At 39.3% G+C, this 13726-nt stretch overlaps 1 protein-coding gene across 1 annotated transcript in view; it reads left to right on the forward strand.

Moving 5' to 3' along the window:
• Positions 1 to 6260: 6260 nt before the first annotated feature.
• LOC307120196 (uncharacterized protein) overlaps positions 6261 to 13726 on the forward strand; it is a gene marked incomplete at its 5' end in the record, with an annotated part of 45371 nt that continues 37905 nt past the window's right edge. Inside the window, 7 exons of the mRNA XM_079807082.1 lie at positions 6261 to 6771; positions 6925 to 6985; positions 7063 to 7126; positions 12608 to 12739; positions 12849 to 13001; positions 13096 to 13267; positions 13351 to 13451. Of these exons, the coding sequence (XP_079663208.1) occupies positions 6261 to 6771; positions 6925 to 6985; positions 7063 to 7126; positions 12608 to 12739; positions 12849 to 13001; positions 13096 to 13267; positions 13351 to 13451 (1194 nt within the window). The remainder of the gene's footprint in view (positions 6772 to 6924; positions 6986 to 7062; positions 7127 to 12607; positions 12740 to 12848; positions 13002 to 13095; positions 13268 to 13350; positions 13452 to 13726) is intronic.

The raw sequence follows: 13726 nt of genomic DNA on the forward strand, positions 1-13726 counted from the left end.
ACATCCTGCACAGCAGCGACCACCAGAACTGTAACCACCGGAATGGAGACCACCGGAACACGATCCCCCACCAGAACTGGGACCACCGGAATTGGGACCATCAGAACTGGGACCACTGGAACACGATCCGCCGGAACTGGGACCACCGGAACACGATCCACCGGAACTAAGACCCCCGGAACTGGGACCACCGGAACACGATCCACGGGAACTGGGACCAACGGAACACGATCCACTGGAACAGAGTCCACCGGAAATGGGACCATCGGAACAGAGTCCATCGGAACTGGGACCACCAGAACTGGGACCACCGGAATTGGGTCCCCCGGAACACGATCCACCGTAACTGGGACCACCGGAACAACCTCCGGAGCTTTGGAGAAAGCCCTGTGCTCCTCCCAAGCACGCAGGACTGCCACCACGTAACATCCCATCACAGCCCTCCAGGCCGTGACCGGACTCGGGACCACCAGAGCAGGGACCACCGGAACAGGGACCACCGGAACAGGGACCACCGGAACTGGGACCACCGGAACTGGGACCACCGGAACAGGGACCACCGGAACAGGGACCACCGGAGCTTTGGAGAAAGCCCTGTGCTCCTCCCAAGCACGCAGGACTGCCACCACGTAACATCCCATCACAGCCCTCCAGGCCGTGTCCGGACTCGGGAACACCAGAGCAGGAACCACCGGAACAGGGTCCACCGGAACAGGGTCCACCGGAGCAGGGTCCACCGGAGCAGGGACCACCGGAGCAGGGACCACCGGAGCAGGGACCACCGGAGCAGGGACCACCGGAGCAGGGACCACCGGAGCAGGGACCACCGGAGCACGGACCACCGGAGCACGGACCACCGGAACAGGGACCACCGGAACCACCAGCACTGGGTCCACCGGAGCTGGGACCACCAGGACTGGCGCGGAGGGAGCCCTTCGCCTCCTCCTTCGTTTAGGAACAGAGCCCACCGGAACAGGGACCACCGGAACTGGGACCCTTCCTTTCTTGCGGTGGTATAGATAGTTCGAAAAGTTCCAAAAATTCAAGTGGCTCACCAACTCCATCTCCCACTGTGGAAGAGGGTAATCCAAGCAGAGATTAAAAATGTCCTTGAGGCCCACATCAAGGCAATTAAGCCTCTCTGCCCTCTCCCAGAACCTCTGGGTAAATCCCTGTATGTCCATTCCCCTTTGGCGGAGCGTACTCAAACCACAAGGATGGACCGGGCTTCCACTCATCCTGCTGAGTCCTCTGATGGCTGGTACGTTCTGTCACGTTTAAACTAAGAGAAACTGGTTGAGGACTCAAGTGCAGGGAATGGATTATTTATTAAACAAATAAACATAATACAAAAACAAAACAAACCCACGAGGGGGAAATAATCAAACATGAAATAACAAAAGACCAACTTGGAACAGAACACCAGGAACACGGGAACATGAAAGACAACGCAACATTGACAACGTACCAGCACCGGACAGAAAAAAGAAGGAGATTAAATAGGAGACAAACAAGGCAGGTAACGAGGACCACAGGTGGGGCAAATGAATCACTAATTAGATGACAAGGAGGGTGGGGTCAAGACTGCAGACAGGAGCACATGGACCAAAATAACAAAACACCACCAGTGCTCAATGAGACAGGACAGACATGTGACAATTGCCTCAATTAATTTAAGTTTAAAAACCAATAGTTGAGTACCCTAAGCTTGTTTCAGTTGAGTTCACTAATAGAAGAATATTTTTTAATTTTTCTTAATATATGTTGCAGTTAAGTAATTCAATTATTAAGTGATGATTGAGCAATAATGATGAACACCTGATGAAAATGAACAGAATCACTGAAGGAAAGAGAAACACAAGAACTACAACTGACTTCAGCCACAGCCTTAGATGAAATCAACTGAAGATAAAAGAAGACATTAAATCTCTGAAGATCTCAGCAGAGGATGATTAAACAACTCCACAAACAGCATTACCAGCTTCACGCATTACTAACCAATCTGACTTTATTTCTCTTGTAGTGATTTTGACTCAATTCACAGATGACGTAGTGATTTAAGATCACGTGTCACTTAAGGTTAGGTTATATGAGTGTATCAGATGACCCCTCCCCCTTTTTGATAAAGGGCACCAGCTAAGAATAGTATCTTAACAATATAAGAACAATCCCAAAAGAGCTGTTCAGCAGAATTAATGTAAATTAGAGGGAGTTGGTCAGCTGATTTATCTGAAGGATTTGAGTCTGGACAACTAGAGTCTTTGATCATCAACGCATATACAGTGTAATAAAATGAGTGAAATTTATTAACAATAAATATGCAAGAGTAAATACTTCAATGATTAATAATGCTAGTCATGAATATGCACTTCTAAAGGAAAGTAAAATAATAACCAAAAAGAAAAGTACTGAATGAAACAATGGAACCAATAAATGATGCGAACACAGAATGGATAAATGCATTGCTGTTGAACAGAATGTAATTGAAGAGAATTGAATGCTTCTTATGGAAACCACCTAATGGTTCTGGCAAAATGTGATAAATAACTGCTTATTTATCATTAAACAAATAATAAACCTATTATTAAACTGTAACAAGCTGACCTCAGGTAACTTATCTAAGCAGGTTATAAAAACATATGCTGCCTGCATGTATAAACTAATGCAAGGTCTCTAGAAAGAGTTTTGGTAAATTTATATTTACGTCCCACACAGTTGTGTGATCGGTCCGGCAGTAGAGACGTCTTTCACTGGTTATGCAGGTAGCATGCAGTGGGAAGAGCGCAGAGATGCGATCCAGTGAGACTGAAGGGTGTTGTATTTGTGGTTTTCTCATTAATATCTCATGACTGCCACTTTTCTTAAAATGTTCCTCACCAGAAGTTACTGTCTTACCCATATCCCACAAAAAGCTCATGATGCCTATCTACAGCCGTGTATAAAAACTGATATCTTGTTTATCAAGATGAAATTATCAAACTTTATTTTGAAAAAAAAAAAACATATGAGCACAACTTGATGAGATATTAATTATTCATATTGTAATACCAATATTAGTTCATTGTGAACCTTAATGTAGGGACACTTGCAAACCATTTATTAATGAGTTACAAAGATTTATAACCTGAGAAAGTGAACCTTAATGTAAAGTGGAAACCTGTGAACCTGTTCATTTCAGGAATCAGGAATCTTGTATTGAGTTAAATAAGTGTGAAAAAATACATTTATTAATTATTTATAATATACAAGTTAAAAATGGCTCACTATTTGGCAAGCATTGCGTTAAAGTCACTCTTTTTATTCATATTTGATCACCATTTACCCTTAACAAGCGCCCCATTTTTGAGAATTCTTTGAAAACGATATACCCAAATGAAAATGTCTGCAGCTCTTAAACCCTATGGTCTATATTCATAAACCTGGTCTTATTTTAAACTAGACACTTGAAATATTGCTACCCAAGAGTCATAATAACTCAAAGTAATATGGGAACAGAGTAATATGTAAATATACATGTAAGTGACTCACGTTTTTTTTTTTTTTTTTTCACTTAGGGAAAAAAATATTATAATTTAATGTTAAGAGCCTGAAAATAACTTAAATATAAAACTGAATGTCTAATCATGTCATGATTCAAATATGAGGATGATTCTCTCAGTAATGTGGCTTCTGTGAGCTTTTATGTCAAGAAAAGTCTAGGCGTCATTTCAAAAAGGCCATTTATTTCAGAACATTTGCTATTGTAAAGAGTAGTTTTTCATTCAAATAAATCTGCAATAAACTGCTTCGACGCGCACTTCCGGTATTCAATTCCTCTGTGATAAAAGCCTATTGAAGGAGAGAGACGAGGGTTGAACCATTTCACGTGGGAGAAACTATTCTAGCAGGGGGAGTTTGCCAGACACGGAATAGAATCGATATTTCATTGAAAATGGACATGATTGATCACGCTAACTCAAAACTCTCTTGCAAACAACGGAGGATTTTTAGTTTTTTCCCTATTTTTTCGTTGTTTTGGATTAAAAAGTGGGATGCATTTTGAAGAGTGGACTCTTACACAGAGATGTATGCGGGTGTTTATTGGATTCGTCCGATCTGATCTGAACGACAGGAGATGAAAGATGAGTATCGCTAATATTTTGCTAATGTTTACATGGACGGTCCTTTAGCGTTTCATTTAACCCTTTCCTCTCTGGTGTATTTATTGCAAAAACAAGTTCAGAACATGAATCTTGAGTGTTTTAGCTTTCAAATGATGCATAGTTTGTGATAGTTGATTGAATATTTTGTATAAAACAACAGTAAATAAAAGTACACACACGCCCACTTCCGTCAACCCCCCCGCCCACGATCCGATGCGGGTTAAGAAGAAGAGAAATCAACTTCTTTAGTAAAAGTAGGATCTTGTTGTGTCTACCAGCTGTTTAGCGTATTGTAGAACTGTGTTTAGCGTTATTTGTTGTTATGCATTCTTTTGAGTTTTTGTCTTTTAGTTTAGCCTCTCTTAAAGGAACACGCCAACTTTTTGTGACTTTAGCTTATTCACTGTATCCCCCAGAGTTAGATATGTCCATACATACCATTCTCATCTCCGTGCGTGACATAACTCTGTTTGACGCACCCACCGCTAGCCTAGCTTAGCACAAAGACTGGAGGTAAACGGCTCCAGCTAGCCTACGGCTCAATAAGTGACAAAATAACACCAACATTTTCCTATTTACATGTTGTGATGTGTATAGTTACATTGTGTACTAAGACTGACGGAAAATGAAAAGTTGTGATTTTCTAGACCGATATGGCTGAACTAGGTGTGTTGGTAAGGACACTGAGATTATTTTTAATGTCCATCAAGTTTACTGGTTACATTGGGTGGTCATTTGCATATTTGTGTTTATTTATGTGGTCTAAACAAGGTAATGGATAAAAAAATTAAAAGAGTCTAGAATAAATAGGATAACATTATCACAAATAATGACCAGATAGCATTACCAGATGTAAAGGTGTACAGTACTGTAATACAACATATATATACTGTGCATCCTTAAAATGGTAAGCTTTATGAACCAAATACACACACACACACACACACACACACACACACACACACACACACACACACACACACACACACACACACACACACACACACACACACACACACACACACACACACACACATACAAATAGGCCTAGATAGATAGATAGATAGATAGATAGATAGATAGATAGATAGATAGATAGATAGATAGATAGATAGATAGATAGATAGATAGATAGATAGATAGATAGATAGATAGATAGATAGATAGATAGATAGATAGATAGATAGAATGTCCTTTAAAAACGTATAAGCTAGATGCAGTCACTGTTTCCACTGTTATCTGGAGTATGTTAATAAGTAAAGGTTTATAGGAGGAGCTTTGCATTCTGCTGCTGTATGGTCTTGTACGAGGAGCATTTCAGTGTTTGATGCACAAAGATACCACTAAAGAGGTAAGCTTAGACGTTATGAATTTTAATGTTAAATTTTTTTAATGTTCTATATTTTAAAAAACAAATATATTGTAGGCCTAATGCTATAATTTTCAAACACAAAAGTAGGTTCTCAGATCTAAATATTTAACTTTTAACAAACTATTACATTGCAGTGATTAAATAAAAAATAGTAAGTTATTACATTATAATAAAGAATACATAATAAAATGTTATTACATTGCGATGATTAAATAAAAATGTATTAATTCGGTGAGTCAGTCATGCCGTGCAGATTTCAGTTTCATTTCCAGCTAAACGGTCAAGTTTCTGACAGGGCAGCAGTATAATCTTATGCAAATACTGCTTACAATAATAAGGCTTGTTCATGTGGCTCCACCCAGAGCTCCATCTGCTATAGAAATGTTAGAAAATAATGTTAAAGTAAACATCTTACAGTGTTAAAAATGTATTATGTTGACATGTGTATTAATTAAAGAATTGTTACTGATAATCTAAGCTAACAGTTGTGTTAACTAAAGTGTGGTTATTGGTAAGTTGTAAAGGTAAAAAACTGAAACCACAACCAGATGTTTTTTAGGATTATTAATTCAGCCAATACTGCTGCCTTTAATGTGTATAACAATACATAATTGTCTAAACCCATTAAAAAAAAAAAACAAAGTAAATGAAACTTAGCCTATGTTATACATAAAAGTTCTGTAATTTATGCTTACATATCTTTTTGTCTTGTCTTAAAGATGAACAAAAGGTTGGGAAAGCTCAGCATGGACTCCCTCACTTCTAGATTAACAGAAGAGAAAAGAAAGCAGCTCTGTGCATTGCTGGGGAATGTTGAACTGACTCTTCTCTACAAAGCTTCTGTTCATGGATATAATGCTTCTGCCTTCCACCAGCGATGTGACCGTCAGGGTCCCACTTTACTTGTAGCCTACAACCGTTCAGGCTACATCTTTGGTGGATACACTAGTGTAGATTATGCTCAAAGTGGGCAGCATATTAGAGATGAGGAAGCTTTCCTGTTCAGTGTTCAAGGTGTTCAGCATTCAGTTCCTCTCTGCATCAAAGTTAACAATAGTGCATATTTTGCACGTTATGATGACACTGGAGGACCCAACTTTGGTGGTCAGTTGTGCTTTTGCTACAACGACCAACCAAATGTGTATCATCTAGGACGGAATGGATATAATCAAGGTAATCCGTTCAATTTTAATCCTGCTACACTATATGGGAACGACACTCTGCTGACTGAATGTGAGGTGTACAAAGTGGAACAGAGTAAGTCCATTATCAGAATTGTTTTATCACTTATTGTATTGAAACACACATATAGTTGTGTAGAGTAAATTATATAAATTAGAGTCCCCAGTGTCTTAAAATGTACTGCTGTTAACATTATGGCGAAAGTAAGTTGTATAATAACTTCCTCAGAAAAAGATCCTCAGATCAGTGCCAAGATAAAGCCGTGGAGGAATGTTCAGTGGACAGAAAAGTAAGTTTTCACTCAGTGATATTTTGCTGCTGATTTCATACAGTAGTGTAATAATAAAGTTGTGATCTGTGTTGTAGACGAAGAGACGAGCTCATGAAAATGATCAGGAATTATAAACCCATGATGACGTCTGTGAGTCGGGCCAGAATCCTCATGATCGGTCCTGTAGGTGCTGGAAAATCCAGTTTCTTCAACTCCATCAACTCCATCTTCATGGGCCGCATGACCAGTAAAGCCATGTCAGGATCTGCAGGCACTAGTCTCACCACACAGGTACAGATTCACCAGCATTCATAGTGTTTCCTACAGAAGTCTCTCTTCAGGTTGAGGAACGTCTCTTGAGGACTTCAGGTCTTGATGTGTTTCTCTTCTTGGTTGGTAGTTTCGCACATACCCAGTGAAAGACGGCCGTGAGGGAAAGCCATTGCCATTTGTGTTGTGTGACACCATGGGACTCGAGGAGCAATCCGGTGCAGGACTGGATATTGATGACATCAGCAGCATTCTTCAAGGTCACGTACCAGACCGCTATAAAGTAAGTGCACTGTTATCAGAAATGAATGCTTAAGTAGGAATGATACATTTTAGTTTCACTCTAAATCCTCTCAATTCAGTTCAACCCCACAACATCGTATCAACCGGATGAGCAAAAGGCCTCCAGACCTGCATCTCTACAGGAGAAGATCCACTGTGTGGTGTACATGATAGACGGCACCAAAATCTCCCTCATGTCCAGCAAACTAGAGGAAAAACTTGCTGCCATACGCACAAAAGTGAACTCACTGGGTAAGTGAACAACATTTTTAGATAACTCTTATATCAAAGAATAATTATAATCTACTGACTAACTCTAATATTTGCAGTTTGTTGCATAACTATTGTCTTAAGCCACTAACTAAGGGTTATATTTACACATTTTCAGGCATTCCTCAGATGGTTTTGATGACAAAAGTAGATGAAGCATGTCCTGATGTGGAGGAAGATCTTCAAAATGTTTATATCACTTCCTACAGCAAGACGAAGGTGAGACATGCTAACATGATCATGAAATTTCCCTTTAGTATTTGTTGTTCCTTCACATCAAGGCACAAAGTGGCCTGGGTCGCATTTGAAAAGATCGGATCTGTGTCGTTCAGACTGTCATGAAAAGATCAGATACAGGTCGCATAAGGGCAAAAAAAATCTGAATTGGGTCGTTTCAGCCTGTAGTCACTCTCCAAAACCTTCAACCTCTCTTAAACCTGGCATTGTATACTATGAATTATTGTTTGCATGAATGTAAATGATATGTCTCTGCAGGTTCAGGAGGTGAGCTCTCGGTTGGGTGTGCCGGTGTCTTGTGTGTTACCGGTGAAGAACTACAGTCAGGAGCTGGAGCTGGAGCTCAACTGTGACGTCCTGCTTCTCACCGCTCTACAGCAGATGCTCAACTTTGCAGACGACTATCTGGATGATGTTAGTCCTGTGTAGGACAATCTTATAAAGCCCTAGTGAAGTTTTATCTCCCTTTGTAGCCGATGTAATGTTATATTTGTGTGTAAGCTTATATTGGTGTGCTATATTCATATACTAGTTATTATAGATATATTATATAGATCAGCAAGATAATGCATTTTAAGATTATTCTGTTCTGATTGTCCATTCTAGTTCTTTCAAAGTCATATACCCATTCAAGAAATTATAGGAAGTGCAAACAAAGTTCTTATATCACTTAAGCATGTTGCATTATTGTTGTGCCACGATATGGAGTATAATACTAAAGACGTGTTAGTACTGCAAATTAAGAGAAAAACATAAGAAAAAACTGTATAAGCATTAAAAAGTGCTTCTTTCTATAAATGGGTTTTGTTCAAAACCTTGCAAGATTAAAATAAAAACAATTATACACATTTTTTTGAGTCAACAATTACTTTTATTCTGTATAAAAAAATATATTTAAGCAAATATACTTTATGTAATGATTAAATGATAGCCTATATTTTATCATTTTGAACAACTGAATGATAAAAGCCTCTCTTGAACTTAAGGTCATGACATTACATATTTACCTGCATGCTGAAACAGACATGTTTATTTTAATACTTACTAATTTTACAGAAACCCAATCACAGAATTGAATAAGCTGGAAAAATTAAAGGGGCAAATGTGGTCAATTTTATATCTGTAGTATGTCTTATGTCTTTTTCTGTCTCAATGTGTCTACTATCCACTTTCTACTGTAAATATTTTATTGGATCCATTAAAATTCTTATAATTAAGGGTACAAGCTGTGATATTAATGTTGCCCAGGGGAGCCCCATGATAAGGAATCTTTTAAACCCAAACTTTTTCTATTGGTTTCTATCCATTTGATTAATTGTATAACTGGTGTACTGACTAATTAGTGTAGAATTCTGTGAAATGCATGTAGATAGATCATTAAATGTTTTACTTTTACTTGTAGACTCCATATGATATATATTACTACATTTCTATATTAAGACATTTATTGTTGTGGTATGAATAATAAAACTGTAACATACTGCTCTGAGGCAGAAGGTAGAAGATCCAAATGCAGCTTTATTAAAGGGTAATCCACACTCGTAGTTAACAAACAGGCAAGAGGTCATAACAGGTAATCAGTCCAATACGGCAAACAAGACAGGAGAGACAGGCAAACAGGTAATCCACGAACAGGCAAGAAATGAAACCAGAGACATGAAACTAGGGAAACCACTCAGAAATGCAGTTTACAACAAACAAGACTTCGCAGTGAATGACAGAGTGAACATGGTTTATATAGGCTGGGGTAATGGGGAAATGAGCTAATAAGACACAGATGCAAACAATGAGTGATGATGAGTCCAGGCAAAGGATAATGGGTAATGTAGTCTATGATAGAATGACAGTCCGGGTTGGAGTGCCCTCAGGTGGTAATCAGGGGCACTCTCACTGGTGATTGTGACAAAAACAAGCACTTCTGTGTTTAACTGCAAGCATAAGGTTAGGAGGCAACATAAAAATGAATGGGCCTTAAGATAAATGCTTCAGATAGGCTAAATACGGTTTTGAAATTATTTTCACATTAATTTGAAATTGACCTGTGACATAACATAGCCTATGACTCAAGAGAAGAAGCACATGGAACAAGAGAAAAAGCTAAAATAACAGCGTTGAAGACAGTAGCCGTTTCCACAATGAAAAACGTTATGCACATTGCATTAAAATATATCACAGGCGTAATTTGCGGGTGGGACATGTCCCCACTCTCAACCACTTTTTGCCAGGGTCGATATTGTCCCCACCATTTTTTTGTTGTTGAAAAATCTCGCTGCACGGATACACCTGATGCAAATTAAACATATCCAATTGACATTCATTCGTGTTAAATAAGAGATGATCTGAAGCTGGAGTGTTGTTTTTGAAATCATGAGTGTTCTTTGCCAATCTATCAGTGGCGAAACCTTTTCTTGTGGCCTGTCTTCACACTTCCACTTGCACTTCCTATAATTTTCCTGAAGAACTAGAATGGACAAACAGAACAGAATAATCTTAAAATGCCTTACTGTGGTGATCTAGAGATATAATAATAACTAGTAGCAAACCAATATAGCTTACACACAAATATAACATTAAATCGGCTACAAAGGGAGATAAAACTTCACTAGGGCTTTATAAGATTGTCCTACACAGGACCAACATCATCCAGATAGTCGTCTGCAAAGTTGAGCATCTGCTGTAGAGCGGTGAGAAGCAGGACGTCACAGTTGAGCTCCAGCTCCAGCTCCTGACTGTAGTTCTTCACCGGTAAAACACAAGACACCGGCACACCCAACCGAGAGCTCACCTCCTGAACCTGCAGAGACATAGGCCTGTTAACCATTCTCAGTAGTAACTAAATTTGCTGGAAGTTTTCTGGGTTTTCCCAGGCTAGTGACATATCATTTACATTCATGCATTTAGCAGACATTTCTATCCTATAGTGACTTAGAGCCATATTGTACATATCTGATATATAATTGTATTATAGCATTGTAGGCTAGTATAGCATTGTAGGCTATTATAGCATTGTCCCAGAAAAACCACAGCTCCCCATTTACTTATGCCTATTTGTTTAAACTTTATAGAGATCCAGGCAGTCTTGCCCAAGAGATGTTCACTGACGTCCAGGCAAATTCAGTGGAAGGATAGATTTGTGGGTATGGTTAAGGTGTGGTTGGATATTCTAGCTTCACCCATTAGACCTAAATTACAAGTGGTACTCACTGCACAGTCAAATGACATTCAGCTCTTGAGTACTTTCGTCCAATAAGGCGGAGTCGTTGACGTATCATAGCATTAGCAAAGGACCAAAGTGGCCAACGAGGCTTCGCTATTTATTGTCTGTGGGGCAGGACTCAGGAGGATACCTGTAACGTTTTTAATTCTGGCATATTGACAATTGTATTACAATTGTATTGTAACCACAGTGATGATTATAACCTTTATTTTCGATCATTCTGGTGTTGTGGCGAATTTCGACCCCCTGCCAACTCTTTACCCTAGCAGTAATAATGTGGTGAGCAGCACACATCTAGACGTAAATATTAGCACTAAGCCTATTTTATAACGGAAAAGCTGCAAAATTGTAAAAAGGGAACACTATACAAAGTTATGTACGTTGACATTAGTTAACCCATTACGAATAAATAATCAGGTATGTTATTTAAATGTGGATTCCTAAAGATTAACTTTAATAGACAATATGTATTTTTGTATATATTTAAAATAATGTATTCCTTGTTTTATCTTAAAGATGTATACAAGATTTGGGAAATATATGGCTCCCCTTGCTTCTAATTTACCAGAAGAGAAAAGAAAGCAGCTCTGTGCATTGCTGGGGAATGTTGAACTGACTCTTCTCTACAAAGCTTCTGTTCATGGATATAATGCTTCTGCCTTCCACCAGCGATGTGACCGTCAGGGTCCCACTTTACTTGTAGCCTACAACCGTTCAGGCTACATCTTTGGTGGATACACTAGTGTAGATTATGCTCAAAGTAATCGAAAAATTACAGATAAGGAAGCTTTCCTGTTCAGGGTTCACAGTGGAAGTGGAACCCCTGTTCTCATCAAAGTTAATACACATAATGCACGTCTTGATGACGATGGAGGACCCAACTTTGGCCAACAATTGTACTTTTGCTACAAAAACCAACCAGTTGTATATTGCAAACCAGCGGACAATATTTATTGGGATCAGCGATTCAATACTGACAAGTTATATGGGAATGACACTCAGCTGACTGAATGTGAGGTGTACAAAATCAAGCAGAGTAAGTAAATAATCAGACAAAATATATCTTATTGAGTACCGTCTCTTAAATTTCACTTTTTAACTTCCGTTGTTAACATTACTCCAAAATAAGTTCTATAATAATAATATTTCCAGGCCAACAGTTCAGTTTCAAAGAGAAGCCATGGAGGAATATTCTTTGGACAGCTGAGTATGTTTCCACTCCATGTTTCCAGTGTTATTTCATTGTTGCTGATTTCATACAGCAATAATTTTAATAATAAAGTTGTGATCTCTGTTGTAGACGAAGAGCAGAGGTCATGGAAAAGATCAGGAATCATAAACCCATCATGACGTCTGTGAGTCAGGTCAGAATCCTCATGATCGGTCCTGTAGGTGCTGGAAAATCCAGTTTCTTCAACTCCATCAACTCCATCTTCATGGGCCGCATGACCAGTAAAGCCATGTCAGGATCTGCAGGCACTAGTCTCACCACACAGGTACAGATTCACCAGCATTCATAGTGTTTCCTACAGAAGTCTCTCTTCAGGTTGAGGAACGTCTCTTGAGGACTTCAGGTCTTGATGTGTTTCTCTTCTTGGTTGGTAGTTTCGCACATACCCAGTGAAACACGGCCGTGAGGGAAAGCCATTGCCATTTGTGTTGTGTGACACCATGGGACTCGAGGAGCAATCCGGTGCAGGACTGGATATTGATGACATCAGCAGCATTCTTCAAGGTCACGTACCAGACCACTATAAAGTAAGCTACTTATTAGCATTAATATAGATGTAGCCTTATACATACAATGTTTAAAAGTCATTGATTTTCAATTAATTGAATCCTCTCAATCCAGTTCAACCCCATCACACCGTATCAACCGGATGAGCAAAAGGCCTCCAGACCTGCATCTCTACAGGAGAAGATCCACTGTGTGGTGTACATGATAGACACAACCAAAATCTCCCTCATGTCCAGCAAACTAGAGGAAAAACTTGCTAACATACGCAAAAAAGTGAACTCACTGGGTATACATTTTTAGATATATGTTGCATAACTCTATTATGTGAAATGTTCCATGACTAACTAATAGTTATTTACACATTTTCAGGCATTCCCCAGATGGTTTTGATGACAAAAGTAGATGAAGCATGTCCTGAGGTGGAGGAAGATCTTCAAAGCATTTATGCCAGTTCCTACATCAGGACGAAGGTGAGACATGGTCACATGAACTATTCCCTGTGGTAGATTTTCCCCTACACACCTGACTTTTACCTGGGACGTCTCCTATCCCGATCGTTGCTTACAAATGTATCCCCTAATCAACGTGGACTGAGTAGGGCAACGTCTTGACCCCTATGAACACAATGACTTGGGAATAAGATCTCTAGTGTTTCGTTCCACTAACCTGCTGTGCAGCAGTAACCAAACCGACTCTAGACAATGCATTTGAATATATGCTTTAATCATATGATTTATGATTCATT

The sequence above is a fragment of the Gobio gobio genome (assembly GCF_949357685.1).
Source record: "Gobio gobio genome assembly, chromosome: 24".
In the NCBI taxonomy this organism is placed as follows: Eukaryota; Metazoa; Chordata; class Actinopteri; order Cypriniformes; family Gobionidae; genus Gobio; species Gobio gobio.